A 13,335-nucleotide genomic window follows, 5' to 3' on the forward strand; every position below is an offset into this window, starting at 1 on the left:
GTTTTATTTTTTTTTTTTAAAGTTAATTTTTGAAGGGATGGGGCATCATATTCCTCTTACACTGAAATGTCATTGCATTTTCTATCGTGCTTGAGAATGGTAGTATAGACTTGCAAGTTATTTTTGAAGATTTCTAATGAAAAAAAGCAAGTCTAATTCAAATTTATTTCTTGTGTAATTCTGTGATTTCTCAAACTGAACTTTGTAATAATTGTGTTGAAATTGTCACTATTGTATAATCTTGATATGTTGTACAAGAGCATATGTGTAGCATGTAGCGTATAGATATATATATGAAAAAAATATATATATATTATAAGGTATGAAATAAATAAAATGGCTTCACAATGAATTCATTTACCTTAAACTTGAAAACATATAAGTGGATACTGTCAAAAGAAGAGTGTAGCGTAATTATGCTGGACAGACAGAGACAGACGATATAAACACTGTTAAAAAAAGAAAAGAGAGAGAGGACACTTTCGACTGATATATGTCAAATTCTTAGCAATTTGTATTTTTCCTAGCATACTTACCACGGACTACTCTCTCAGGAGTTACTCTTTAGTTTAAACTTGCGACCAGAAAAATTTTCCCCCATCCATGACTCCATTCCAGGTGAGAGGCATAAAGCCTCAGGCCAATAATATGCCCCAGGGTATGTTCCTTGCCCAAAGCGACCTTCCACTGTCTTTGACCCACAATGCACCAAGAAGAAGGCCATGTCAGACCTGATAAGGACAGGGCAAAAGTTGCCATTCGTACTCAAACCAGGTGCCACCGTTGTCTCAGTGCCAGCTACTTCCAAGATCTAGCGGGGTAGGTAGGGTGGGACATACCTTCGAGAGTAGTCCGTGGTGAGTATGCTAGGAAAAATACAAATTACTAAGAATTTGATATTTGCTCCGAAGCATTGTAACCACGGACTACTCTCTCAGGAGACTTAGGCTTAGGAGGTGGGAACTGAAATGAGGAAGGGGCGGATGACAGGGTGATATGGAAGGCCTGTTGGGGAAAAAACTTCAAGAAACCTGCAATAACACTCACCTAAGTTGGGGGACATCCATCGACGTAGAACTGTCATACGTGCCATGTAGCTGGAGAGGGGGGTGTGGAACTCACCATGTCTCCCACCTTGGACAGTGTGCAAGTCATGGCATTAAATCCCTGTTGTGCCACCACATTAGGGCCGAGTCTGTACTCATCGCGAGACACTAAGCAGCAGGCTTTCAGGTAATGGGAAGTGAAGGTGTTCTGTCTCTTCCACACACCTGATTTAAGAACTTGTGCCACTGACATATTCTTAAAAAAGGCGATGTACTGATGGACCTGATATCATGGGGCCTGGCAGACTAGGGTGCAGGCTTGCCCTTCGAATTACCTCCCTGAGCCAGTAGGAAATAGTGTTCTTTGAAATCGCCTTCCTCACTTTGCCCGTGGAGACAAACAGGTGTTTCATGGCGGGCCTTAAGCTGGACGTCGATACCAGGTAGTTTCCGAGAGTCGTAACTGGACACAGCAGAAGGTCCTCCGAGTCATCTGACTTAGGGATGGCTAGGATCACCACCTCCAAGAACCTTGGATCTGAGACCGCTGGGTTCTGGGTCTTGGCTACGAAGGGAGGCACAAAGGTTAGGATTGCCTCCTTCCAGCCGATGGAGTGACTAACGTTGGCTGCCAGCCCATGCAATTTGGCCACCCTTTTGGAAGAGGCCAGGGCGAGGAGGAACAGTCTTCAGGGTCAATTCTCTGTCCAGGGCCTGCCGCAAGGGCTCGAACGATGGTTTCTTGAGGGAGTCCAAGACCAAGAGGACATCCCACTACAGAGCCATCAAAGAGTGAGGAGGGCAGGACTGCTCAAAACTCTTGATAAGCAAGGACAGTTGCCTGGAACCACCCAGGTCTATTCCTTTCAACCACGCGATATGTCCCAAGGCAGCTCTGACCCCTTTGATGGATGGCACCGACATGTTCCTATCTAGGTGTAGGTGAACTAAGTAATCTGCTATTGTCGGGATGGAGGCTCCTATGGGCTTACGGTCGTTCTTCCGGCACCACTTGTAGAACCCTAGCCATTTAGCTTGGTATATGGCCCTCGAGGAGGAGCGAAGGTAGCCCGTCATCTGGGAGGCCACCCTTGGGGAGAATCCTTCCCTCGTCAGGAGGCGCTCGATAACCTCCACGCGTGAAAGGATAGGTTTCCGAGCCCCTCGTGAAACTTCAGAAAGTGAGGCTGCCTGAGAAGATCTCCTCTGATGGGAAGGGGCTACGGCTGGGCCACTGCTAGGTCTCGTAGGTCGGGGAACCACTCCTTTTCCAGCCACCAGGGGACGATTAGAGTCAGCTGAGCCCCTTTGGAAGTCCTTAGTCTGTTTAGGGTCTGCCGCAGGAGCCCGAACGGAGGGAATGCGTAGGCATCCAGGCCGTCCAACGGATGTTGAAAGGCGTCTTCCATGATTGCTGTTGGATCTGGGACTGGGGAGCAAAACACTGGTAGTTTGGTGTTCAGCCTGGTTGCAAAGAGGTCCAGGGAGGGAGACCCCCACCTTGCTACTTCTGGATGAAGGGCCCACTCAGTGCCTAGGACTTGACCTCTCCTGCTCAAGCCGTCTGCCACCGTTTCTTTTTCCTGGAATGAATCTCGCCATCAGGGTAGTCCCATTTGCCTCGGCCCAGGTTAGAATCTCATCTGTCAGATCCTGTAGAAGACGGGACCTCGGACCGCCCTACTTCTTGACATAGGCGACCACTGTGGAGTTGTCCGACATTAGGGAGATTTTTCTGCCGCTGACTTTGTCCGCCAGGGTCAGTAGGGCCCTCTGCGTTGCCAGGAGTTCTAGCTCGTTTATGTGGAGGGTCTTCTCCTCGCTCCGCAGACCCGATACCAAGTTGTCCTGAAGGTGGGCTCCCCAGCCCTCCTTGGATGCATCCGTGAATAGTAGTACCTCCGGAGGAGTGTCCAGGAGGGATACCCCTGCCAGTGTATTCTTCTTGTCCAGCCACCACTGGAGCGCCTCCCTGGATGCCTGCGATAGGGAGAGCTCCTTTGGACGATCCCTGGTCTGAGGAGCTAACAGTAGTCTTTTCATGTCCCACTGGATTAGACGTAGTCGTATCCTGCCCAGAGGGACCAACTTTTCCAAGGACACCAGGTGACCCACGAGCCTCTGCCACTGATGAAGGTTGGCCGTTTCCCCCCTGAGGAACGGTTGACCGACTTCTTCCAGGCGTTTGAGCCTCTCTGACGTGGGGAAGGCCTTGGCTTGGGCCGAACATAAATCCATTTCCAGGTACACTGTCCTCGTAAAAGGAGATAGTTGGGACTTCTCCCAGTTCACAACAATCCCCAACTCGTTGCATAATTCCAGTCCATTTCCAGGTACACTGTCCTCGTAAAGGGAGATAGTTGGGACTTCTCCCAGTTCACAACAATCCCCAACTCGTTGCATAATTCCACCAACTTCCCCAGCTTTCTGCCCAGAGATGGGGCCAAGGGGAGAGACATAGGGGGACGAGCTTCTCGAAGGATGACAAACTGCTCCTCCAACAAAGAAATTTCCCCTGGAGGAACAACAGGGGCTGGCTCCGGCAGGTTATTGAGGTGCCTGATGAGCGCCAACACCCTGGAGAAGGAGGAGGAGTCTTCCACCGAAGGGTCCTCTTCTGCCAGACCCTCCGATGACTAGTGGGCATCGTCTCCGAAGTCTCTCCCCTCCGGAGGTCCTGTCCACGAAGGGGAGGATGAGCCCTGGGCGGAGCCTCTGCTCTACGCCCACTTGATGAGGCATGATGCTCTAGGGAACCTCTATAACCTTGGGAGCCCCTTGAAGAATTTTATGACTGGCGACTGCCTGCCGCATCCTCTAGCCTTCTCTTCCTTGGGTCGGGGTTCACCAATATCGATGCGGGAGGGGGAGAATGCGCCAGGGTCCTCGAAGAGTGTGTTCCTCCCCCCTTCTCTTCTTCTCTCCCTCGCCTATAGTCCTGCAAGGAGGCTGGAATGACGACGGGGGCATCCACTGAAGGGTTTGCTCTTCCCAAGGCGGCAAAGGATCCTTCGTAGGAGACCTGAACGGGGTCCTTGGAGTGTCTCCCCAGTATTCCTCATCCCAAGGGGAAGGATCCGAGAAAAGGTCGCCCCGATGCAGGTGGGGGATGGCTTCCGATGATGGGGTAACAGTTGCCGGTTTGGTGGAGGCGGGGGGCGCTGGGTTGGAGAAGGCAGCAGGCCAAGATGGCGGCGCAGCAGCGCGAGCCAATAAGGAGGCCTGTGAGGCAGCTCTAATAGATGGTGCTGGCAACTGAGGGGGCGCCCAGTATCCACGAGACTGCCATGCGGTAAAGGGAGGCTGTGTGCACATGTAGGCAGGCCAAGATGGCAGCTCTGGTGGCCAGTGAGAGCGCACCACGTGTGAGAAACGTGGGGCGGTTGACTCGCTCATCCTGTTGATCTTTTCCTCCAACCTCCCTAGAATGGATATGAGCGTCGAACTCACTAAAGGGGAGGGGCCGATAACAACGGGGAATCCGGTCGAATCGGCGTAGTCCCTTCTCTCTCGTTGATCTGTTGTAGCGATGGCAATATCGACGGAAGGGAAGGAATTGCCGAAGAACAGCTCGACGAAGGTCTCGAACCACTGTCTTTCTTCGAGGAAGAACGTTCCTTTTTTCCTTTCTTTTTCCTCTTCGTGGCCATAAGAGCACATTGGGTTTCAGACCACTCAATACACTCACTACATGTATCGCTCTGAGTACAGGTACGACCACGACACGAGGCACACAGAATGGGGATCAATTTCCAAATGTGAAAGGAAAGCCGAACACGCTTTCCCATTCACCCCTGGACAACAACATTGAACACGAGTGTTATCCATCTCAACACAAACACTTTACACAACAAATAAGTTGAAAACGCAAACACAGGTCACAGTTTAAGTCGCGAGCGAAAACTATAGGTCTACACTGAGCAACGACCTGAGTACGAATGGCAACCTTTGCCCTGTCATTATCAGGCCTGACACGGCCTTCTTCTTGGTGCATTGTGGGTCAAAGACAGTGGAAGGTAGTTTTGTGCAGGGAACATACCCTGGGGCATATTACCGGCCTGAGGCTTTATGCCTCTCACCTGGAATGGAGTCCTGGTTGGGGGGAAAATTTTCTGGTCACAAGTTTAAACTAAAGAGTAACTCCTGAGATAGTCCGTGGTTACAATGCATCGGAACACCTAATAATTATGAATGAAAACTGTATCCTGTAACATATTGGTGCTGATGTAATATTTATCATGAAATTTCAAATAAATTATGCTATATAAACAATACTCATTCTCTCACTGCGGTAGTGGGACCTTCAGAGCAGCCGATTTTAACCAAATTGTTGATATCAAGATGCTTCTGAAATTGAAAACTGCTTTTGAAAACTGCTTCTGAAATAAAAAATGTTACTAAATCCTTTAATATAGCATGATATGAAAGGTGAAAATTAAATATATAAGAAAATATTGTTATACTCTAATGATATACAAGAAAAGATAAAATTGGGCTTGTATGATTGCTGAACCATAACGCACCATACTAAATCTACGGAAAGTTTACTCTTCAAGTTCGACAAACGTCTAGATCGACTCGGTCCCTATTTCTGTCGTAAGTAGACTACTACCTGTATATCATTCAACTGTTCATAATAAAAGCTTTTTTTTTTTCTTTTTTTTTTTTTACAGTTGTTATTGTGGCTGTAAGCGTTTATGCAATGATTATAACATTACTAACGATACTTTTCGCATTTTCTTAATTTTCTCACTCATTGAAGTAGATGATGTGATAAACATTATTACCGGCTTACTGTATATGTCGGATTCCCTACAGTACTGCGTAAGAAACGACACCGACGCATCAGAAATTGCGTCCTACTAAACAACTGCTGCATAGAAATTCACACAAACGGTTAGTAGTCATTCTATGTAATATATACATTATCTGAAATTATATACATATTGTACAGTACAGAATTACAGTAATGTTGTTTATTGTAAATGTAGGCTACGTGTGCGGTGAGTCGAGTCGAGTCCAAATGAAAAAAGCGAACACTTGCAGTACAGTTAAGCTTTACTGTAGTCATAGTAATTTAGTATATTACAGTAATATAAACTACAGTATCAATTAGTGTTACACAGTATTACTAGATATGAACAATTCAACTATGATCTTAGTGTGTTAATTATCTGAAACATAGGCAATGGGCAGTAGGTTTTTTAGGTTAGGAGTTATCCAAGTCAAGGGCATCAAAGATGCATGAATTCGCGCCTGAGTCTGTTGCCTAACCCTCGTAGAGTGGGAGCAGTCTATAATCTGCGAGCAAGAAGGGAAGGGGGGAGCCCCTGCTCCCATTTAGTAGTTTACACCTAGGTATGTTTCCTTGCATTCAAACCTTGCTGTTATCTCTATGTAAAGGTGGAAGCTTTGTATTTGTACCGGGAGAAATAAATTTTTGGCAAAGGGGCATCTTTTCAGATAAGAAATAGAACCTGACATGCCTCAAAAAGGTCAAGGACAACAGAAATACTCCTAGTTTCACAATGAAAAACTTCAAATCTTGCAGTGGTTAATCATCAAAATTTCCCAAAATCTCAAAAGTTAATGCAAAGCCCTAACAAGGTTTAGCAGATGGCTGAAAAATGATCTAGTTAAAAGCATTAATGAAACTGATATTTCTTGGTTACAAATTTAGGAGTGATAAACCCTTTTACCACAGACAAGGACAACTTCATTACACTGAAAATATATAGTGACAGTGAGTGCACAAGTATTCCAGTAGACATCATTTCATTCTAGAATAAACTGTAGGTCTTGCTCCAGGAGGGGAACATATAAATAAGAAATTTGGCCATATTTCCCTGCTGAAAGGTAGTTGTAGATTTCTAGCATGGGGTTATAGTGGTGTGACAAATAAGCGTCTTTCATCATATTCCTCATCACATTTATTATCATAAATACGATGCATCAACTTTCCCTTTATAGGCTAATTGGTAAATGAGTTCTCTTCCCTCTCCTACAACCCTAATTGGGAAAGCCATGATAAAAGTCCAAGAGCTACAAATGAAGAAAGTAGTCTACTGAGGATGGGCATAATAATATCTAATGTTAGCCCCATTTTTCTATAATTTTCTAAGCCTTCAACCTGTTACTTTCCACATCCACTGATTTTCTGACCAACTAATATTCATCCCTTTTCACGAAGCTATATTCCGATCACATCTCGTCTACCAACCCATTCTTATTTGTAACACAATTTTCTACTTTTGCCATGGTTTGAATAATTTTCCTTTTCATTGCATTTGTGTATGCAACAAAATACTTAAAATACCAATGGTGTACTTCTGCAACAAAACTTTTTTCACACTACCTTTTCAACTTTTACTTCAGTCTGGTGTCTCCAAGTTGACAAAAATCCTTCACTTCTCAGACCTGCTCTTCTACCACAACACTTGTGCAATTCTTTTCTCTTCCCTATTTACTTCATTTACCTGTAAGTAGAAATTTTTCAATCTGTTCTTCCATGAAAGCTTAGCATTAAAACAAGTACAGTAAAAGGGAGCTTAATTTCAATTAGCCTGGCAATAATTGAGGATAAATTTAACAAACAACTAAATGAACAAAAACAAAAATACATTTCAAGAGGAATTATTTAATTACCTGAAATTTACAATTCCCCCAAAAATATATATATAGAAAAAATATGAGATTTACATTTAAAAACTTGTAACTGGAGCCAAGCATCTCTCGGTGAAGTAATGATGTCTCTTCTTTTTTGGTGGTGGTGGAACTGTTGGTTTGTCATCAGTAGAACCTTTTTGTTTTCTAGCAAAGAATTGTAATACAGATGGAGTGTCATCTTTTTTCTCTTCCTCTTCTTCGTCATCCTTCCTGTAATTTGATAATAAAAATCTTGAAAACACCAAGAAATAACTATATTTAGTTTGCAAATTTATCTTAAGGAGACTTTTTCCGTGACTGATAAAAGCAGAATGCTACAAGCCCCAGGGCTACAACAGGAAAAACAACCCGGAGGAAAGGAAATAGTTTATTTAGTAAAGAATGAAAGATATAAAAGATGCTACGATCAGTAACATTAAAATAGATGTCATATATAAACTATGGAATGAGACATGTCTACCTTCACTTTTCAGCTAAAAATTTATATTTAAAATATAAACTTCTGAAATTCCACCTGTTCAACCACCACATAATGAAGATCATTTTACAATCTGGTCACAGCTGGATTAAAACTTCTCAAATACTGTATACTTTTGTATGTCTAGTATTTCATACACGGTGGTAGTCTGGTTAGATTTGAATTATTAAAAATCTTCTGCAATATGCATAAAGACTTACAGAATGACAGTGCTAGAGAATAACATCAAGATCAGGAATAAGGAATATAATAGACTAAGTTTCCATTCACAAAATTAAGATGGGAGTCGGCAGCTAAAAACCAGACAGGAGACCACTACTCGAAACATGGTAAAATGAAAGAATTAGAAACTTTCCCCAGGATAAACTGATCACTGACGATCTTAAGACTTTTTTCAGCAAGTCAACATTTTGTGCAACTGAAGAATAAATGACCAAATGTGGCTCTCTACAGTAAAGTTGCAATCAAGAATCAAATTTTTTTTTAAGTTGTATACAGTTTAAGACTATCAATGCAGAGGTCTGGTTGTTAAGGATCCACTGTCCCTGACCTATTTACAATCATATTTAAGTTTTATTAGAGTTCAACTTAACACACCATAATATGCACCATGCGCTAATTTTCCATGTCTACATTAAGGAGATGGAATGGATGCAATGATTGTATTATCATCTGCATATACGACAAGCTTGTTTTCTAGCCAAACCACATAACATGCATAGACTAAAGAATAAAAAGTAATGGGCTGAGAATACAACCCTGAGGAACACCAGATACTACATTCCTATAGTCACTATGGTGCCTATCAACAACCATCCTGTACAATCTATTACTTAAAAATTCAATGAGGCTGTAAAGAAAAGACCCACCTACTGTCATTTCTTACAGTTTAAACACTAGAGGGCTCCTAATTAACATGGTCAAAGACAGCATTAAAATCAAGGCCAATCCTCTGGCCTTCCAGACCACAATCAAGTGAGAAGTACAGTGTTGGAAATTGTATAAAGGGCATCACGTGCTCCAAGGCCTTTTCAAAAGATGAACTAAAAATTAGGGTGCAGACCTATTTAAAAGTTAGGTCAAAAGACATGGATATTGGGCTGGAATCAGCAGAGATAGAGGTATCACAAACACATTTACCTAATGCAGTAACATTACCAATTCTGCAGCAAGTACAAAAATAATTTCTTCTCTCTAATTTGCATAAAATAACTTAGCAGGTCAAAAAAAGTCTGCATATATAAAATATACAAAGGAAAATACCATTTGGATCTACACCTACACAAGTATCAAGGTCCAGTAAGTGTGTTTTAATTTCACAGGACTGAAATGCTAAACTAGTTAGTTTAGCTTCACTTAAACAGGAATGAGGAATATCGAGTTTTTCATTACTCCGCTTATTGTCAAACATAAGTCAAAAGTTTGCCTTTTCTTTGAATAGAAAGTAACAGCCATCTGGTTCAAGTAAAAGAAAATTTTTAAAGCCTATACTAAACATAGTGCAGATTTGACGGAAGACCACCATCTATGCTCCTGGGTTGTACCAAAAAGGGGTTCTTTTAGTCACATTGTATTCCTTTTCAGTCAAAGCATAAACTCTCTGAGCAACAGCTCTAGCAGTCTAATTATTCAAAGTCAAAACTTATCTTTTACCTTTCCATAAACAATAAGTATTCTGTTTCTCTAAAAAGTGTGTCTACAATCACCACAGAACCAGGAGTCCTTTATGGAAGGAACAACAAATAAGTTGTAAGCCACCATGTAAGACATATTCATCTATACATTAATAGTGGAAGATGATTCTGATAAATGCTACCTGCTCTCTAAAGAGGGTCTAGATGTTTCTCAGGCTATCTTGGCAGCCTTGGTCAGTTTGACAAAGAATTCATGTAATAAGTCTGTGAATATTATAAGTTGGTTCAAAAGGACCAATATTTTAAGGTACCCGATGCCAAATGGTGAGAGGTCTTCCATGATGAGGTTGTATTGGCTGTCCTAGTCAGTTTATCAAAGGATTCATGGAATAAGTCCTAGATGAACATAAAGTTGGTTCAACATGTCTAAAAACTTTTGATCCCTAATGTCAAAGAGTGGAATATCTGCATAAGCTAACAGGTAGAACACACCTTAAACTAGAGAGGCATTCAGTAGAGAGCATGCCTTTGCCATGCTAAGCAGTCTTATTTTGCTCTCAACTCCACTGCATATTTGAACTTCAATGTATTTTCTTCAAAATTTAATGGATTTCTCCTTGAATAATACCCCACACCCAATAAATTTCCTTGAAATTGGTTTGTTAGTTTTTGCGTAATATTGTTCACAAACAAAAAATAAACTAACAAAATACTTGCCATTTAATTAATATTGCAATTATTTTTGTTCACAAACAAAAAATAAACTAACAAAATACTTGCCATTTAATTAATATTGCAATTATTTTTGAAGTACTGCTGTGGACTTATACTTAGAAGTACTTTATCCAAAATGTTACAGATTCATCCTTGGGTCATACCAAACATGACTACAAAGTTTGGTCAAAATCAGTATAGTAGTTTTTGTGTAAATTTGCTAATTTTTTGGTGAGAGCAATAAAGAATTAAGGCATACATCACAAGCTTGGCAAAATGGTGAGCTGGGTACTAATTAGCCACTAGATTGCTCCATATCCCCACAAAAATATTAATCTGTTGATGAAAATAAGACAGCTGATCATATCATTAAATCAAGATATCTGCATTGAAAATATCTCTGTTGTCGACAATATTGGATTGTTACATGTAGTCCTGGATACATCAGAACCTGTGAAGGTGGTAGCAGCAATGCCCTAACTTGCAATGCTAAAAATGTTCAAAGGTCTATTCTTGGCAAATTGTGCCTGGAAATATACTGTATGTATTGACTGTGACTTCAGAATACCACTTTTATTTGGCAGACACTATTACTGTCAATGAAAGAGTAAGTATATAAAAGCAGTGTCTTCAAGTTACTACCTGTCACAATTTTGGTTGCACAGCTAGAGCATTAGCACAGGAAGTGGGTAAATATGCTTATCCAATAATTTCTTGATAAAAGAAAATTAGTTTCACAAGAGTTGGGCGTAATTGCAAAATGCTTAGCCCATCAAATAGTACCCATTGCTCTTTTATTAATAAAAGATTTACCAGCCCAATGAGTCACGCTTGACTTACAGAGTTGGTCAAAAAGCTGTTACTGGAGGTAAGACAAGAAGGGATGTTCAACGGTGCACTGATGTACTAATGACTAGTGAGGGGCCAAGCCAGAAAGCAGGTGGAAATTTGTCATAGGCGGGGTGGGGGCCGGGAAGGAATTCAGACATAAGCAGCTTGGGTTTGTAAAAGTAGTTACTGTATGTTAAGTTTCTGGGATAGGCAATGGAGTTGAATACTCATCCACAGAACCAGTGGAAATGCAAGCCAGGTTTGCTGTCGATGAAGAATGCAACTTCAAGGAAGTCAAAGAGGTGGGCAGGTTACAGCAATTGTATAAAGTTCAACATACGTAAGAGTGGACAGAAAAGTATAGGGATGTGAAAAGTTTTCTTCATTTTATCATCTAGATTTATTTAAAGAGACTAGTGAGAATGAGATTTCTGCCGATGAAAATTTGGCAATAAATGATTAATGGGGTTGTAATAAAACAAATTCATAATTGCATCACATTCAAAGGGAGGTGCTAAGCAAAACAATTCAATGAGGAATACATGGAATAACAAATCAGAAATATTAATGAAAATTTCTAAGGATTCTGCTCAGTCAATAAGTGAAAATGAGGCAGAAGATGGTTGGATACCAAAACTCCCAAGTCTTTTGAACAAATGGATCATGATGAAACAATATAAACAATCTTTTAGTAAAAACCCAAAAGAGATAAGGACTTCAATTTAGTGGTCTAGTCTAAAAACATAAGAAGAATAATGGATCCATATAAATGATTACACATCTATCCCTACAGAACTCTAAATATCCTACTTAAAATAAATTTTGAAATCATACTTAAAACAAAATTAAAGCTTACCACAAAACAGGAACACATTTTTCCTCCAGAATTTTTTCAGCTGTAGACCAAGAGAATCTAACTAATCCAGGAAAACCAAAGACTGGGTCCAATGAATTCATTAAAAAGTTCTTTGTAACTGCATCTGAAAGAATAAAATTAGAATATAATTTTTCTTCCACAGTTTATTTTTGATAAAAAATGAGTAAAAGATCAAATTTATCATTCATGTTTGCAATATAGGCATCTGCCACATCACAATTGTTAGGTTCCTAAAAAATAATTTGAAGTACTGTAGATAGATTTGATAAGGACACAGATATAATATGGGTTTAAAGGGACAAGACAATGTCCTAAAGATCAACCAAATATTGTACAGTTGGCGCTCAATATTTGATGGTTCTATCGCTATGGATTCAGTCATTTGCAATACACAGAACTGTATAACCTAATAAATAAAAAACCACCCATTCTGGTTCCGCGATAAGTACTCTCGTGGGCCCACATTTTCAAACTGACTATGCAAAGCAGAAATGGTCAACTTTGTAAGTAACACATGTAAACTGTACAGTGATAAACTCTTTGTATAGTCGCAATACAGTAATAAAAAGGAATAAAAGAAGGTCTTACATACTTTATGTTTAAGTAATATTTGATAATGTGAATGATTTGAAGCATTTTCATGTTTGGCATCACTTACATTGTACATCTGAATCTAGCATTGCAAATTTTTTCACATCACCAGCTCTGGTTTCCTCAAGTTTTCTATTAACATACTGTATTAATACCCATTAAAAAGGAACTTTCTGGTACCACATATTGTTTTAGTAAATTCAAGACCAAACTGAGTGGATAAAAGGATGCATATGCTGTATATATTTTTTTAAATGTTACTAAATAGTGATCTACTAAAATTGCAAAATCTTATAAGTAGGAATTCCTTTTTTAACATTATTCCTAACCATTATAGAAAGAATTTTTCTAAATTAACTATCTTTAACTCATTAAAATTTAAAGTGCCAAATTGGTGCATTCATCATTAAAATAAGTACAGTAGGTAGGAACACATTGGGCTTCATATCTGTTCAGTCTCTTGACGTCATTGAGGATCCAAGCCTTAAACACCTCAAG

The 13,335-nt window shown here is 40.6% G+C and overlaps 1 protein-coding gene across 5 annotated transcripts in view; it reads right to left on the minus strand.

The window, feature by feature from the left end:
* Window positions 1-6,028: 6,028 nt before the first annotated feature.
* Window positions 6,029-13,335, minus strand: part of LOC137647227 (ribonuclease H2 subunit A-like) — a 61,279-nt gene continuing 53,972 nt past the window's right edge. For 4 of the 5 annotated variants that reach the window (XM_068380595.1, XM_068380597.1, XM_068380596.1 and 1 more), the window contains 2 exons: window positions 12,226-12,349; window positions 7,664-7,922 (listed from right to left, as the gene is read on the minus strand). In XM_068380595.1, the coding sequence (XP_068236696.1) occupies window positions 7,748-7,922; window positions 12,226-12,349 (299 nt within the window). In that variant the 3' untranslated portion in view covers window positions 7,664-7,747. Of the gene's footprint in view, window positions 7,523-7,663; window positions 7,923-12,225; window positions 12,350-13,335 lie in introns of those variants that run through there. The other variant, XM_068380594.1, reaches the window with a different exon arrangement.

The sequence above is a fragment of the Palaemon carinicauda genome, chromosome 9, assembly GCF_036898095.1.
Source record: "Palaemon carinicauda isolate YSFRI2023 chromosome 9, ASM3689809v2, whole genome shotgun sequence".
Taxonomy (NCBI): Eukaryota; Metazoa; Arthropoda; class Malacostraca; order Decapoda; family Palaemonidae; genus Palaemon; species Palaemon carinicauda.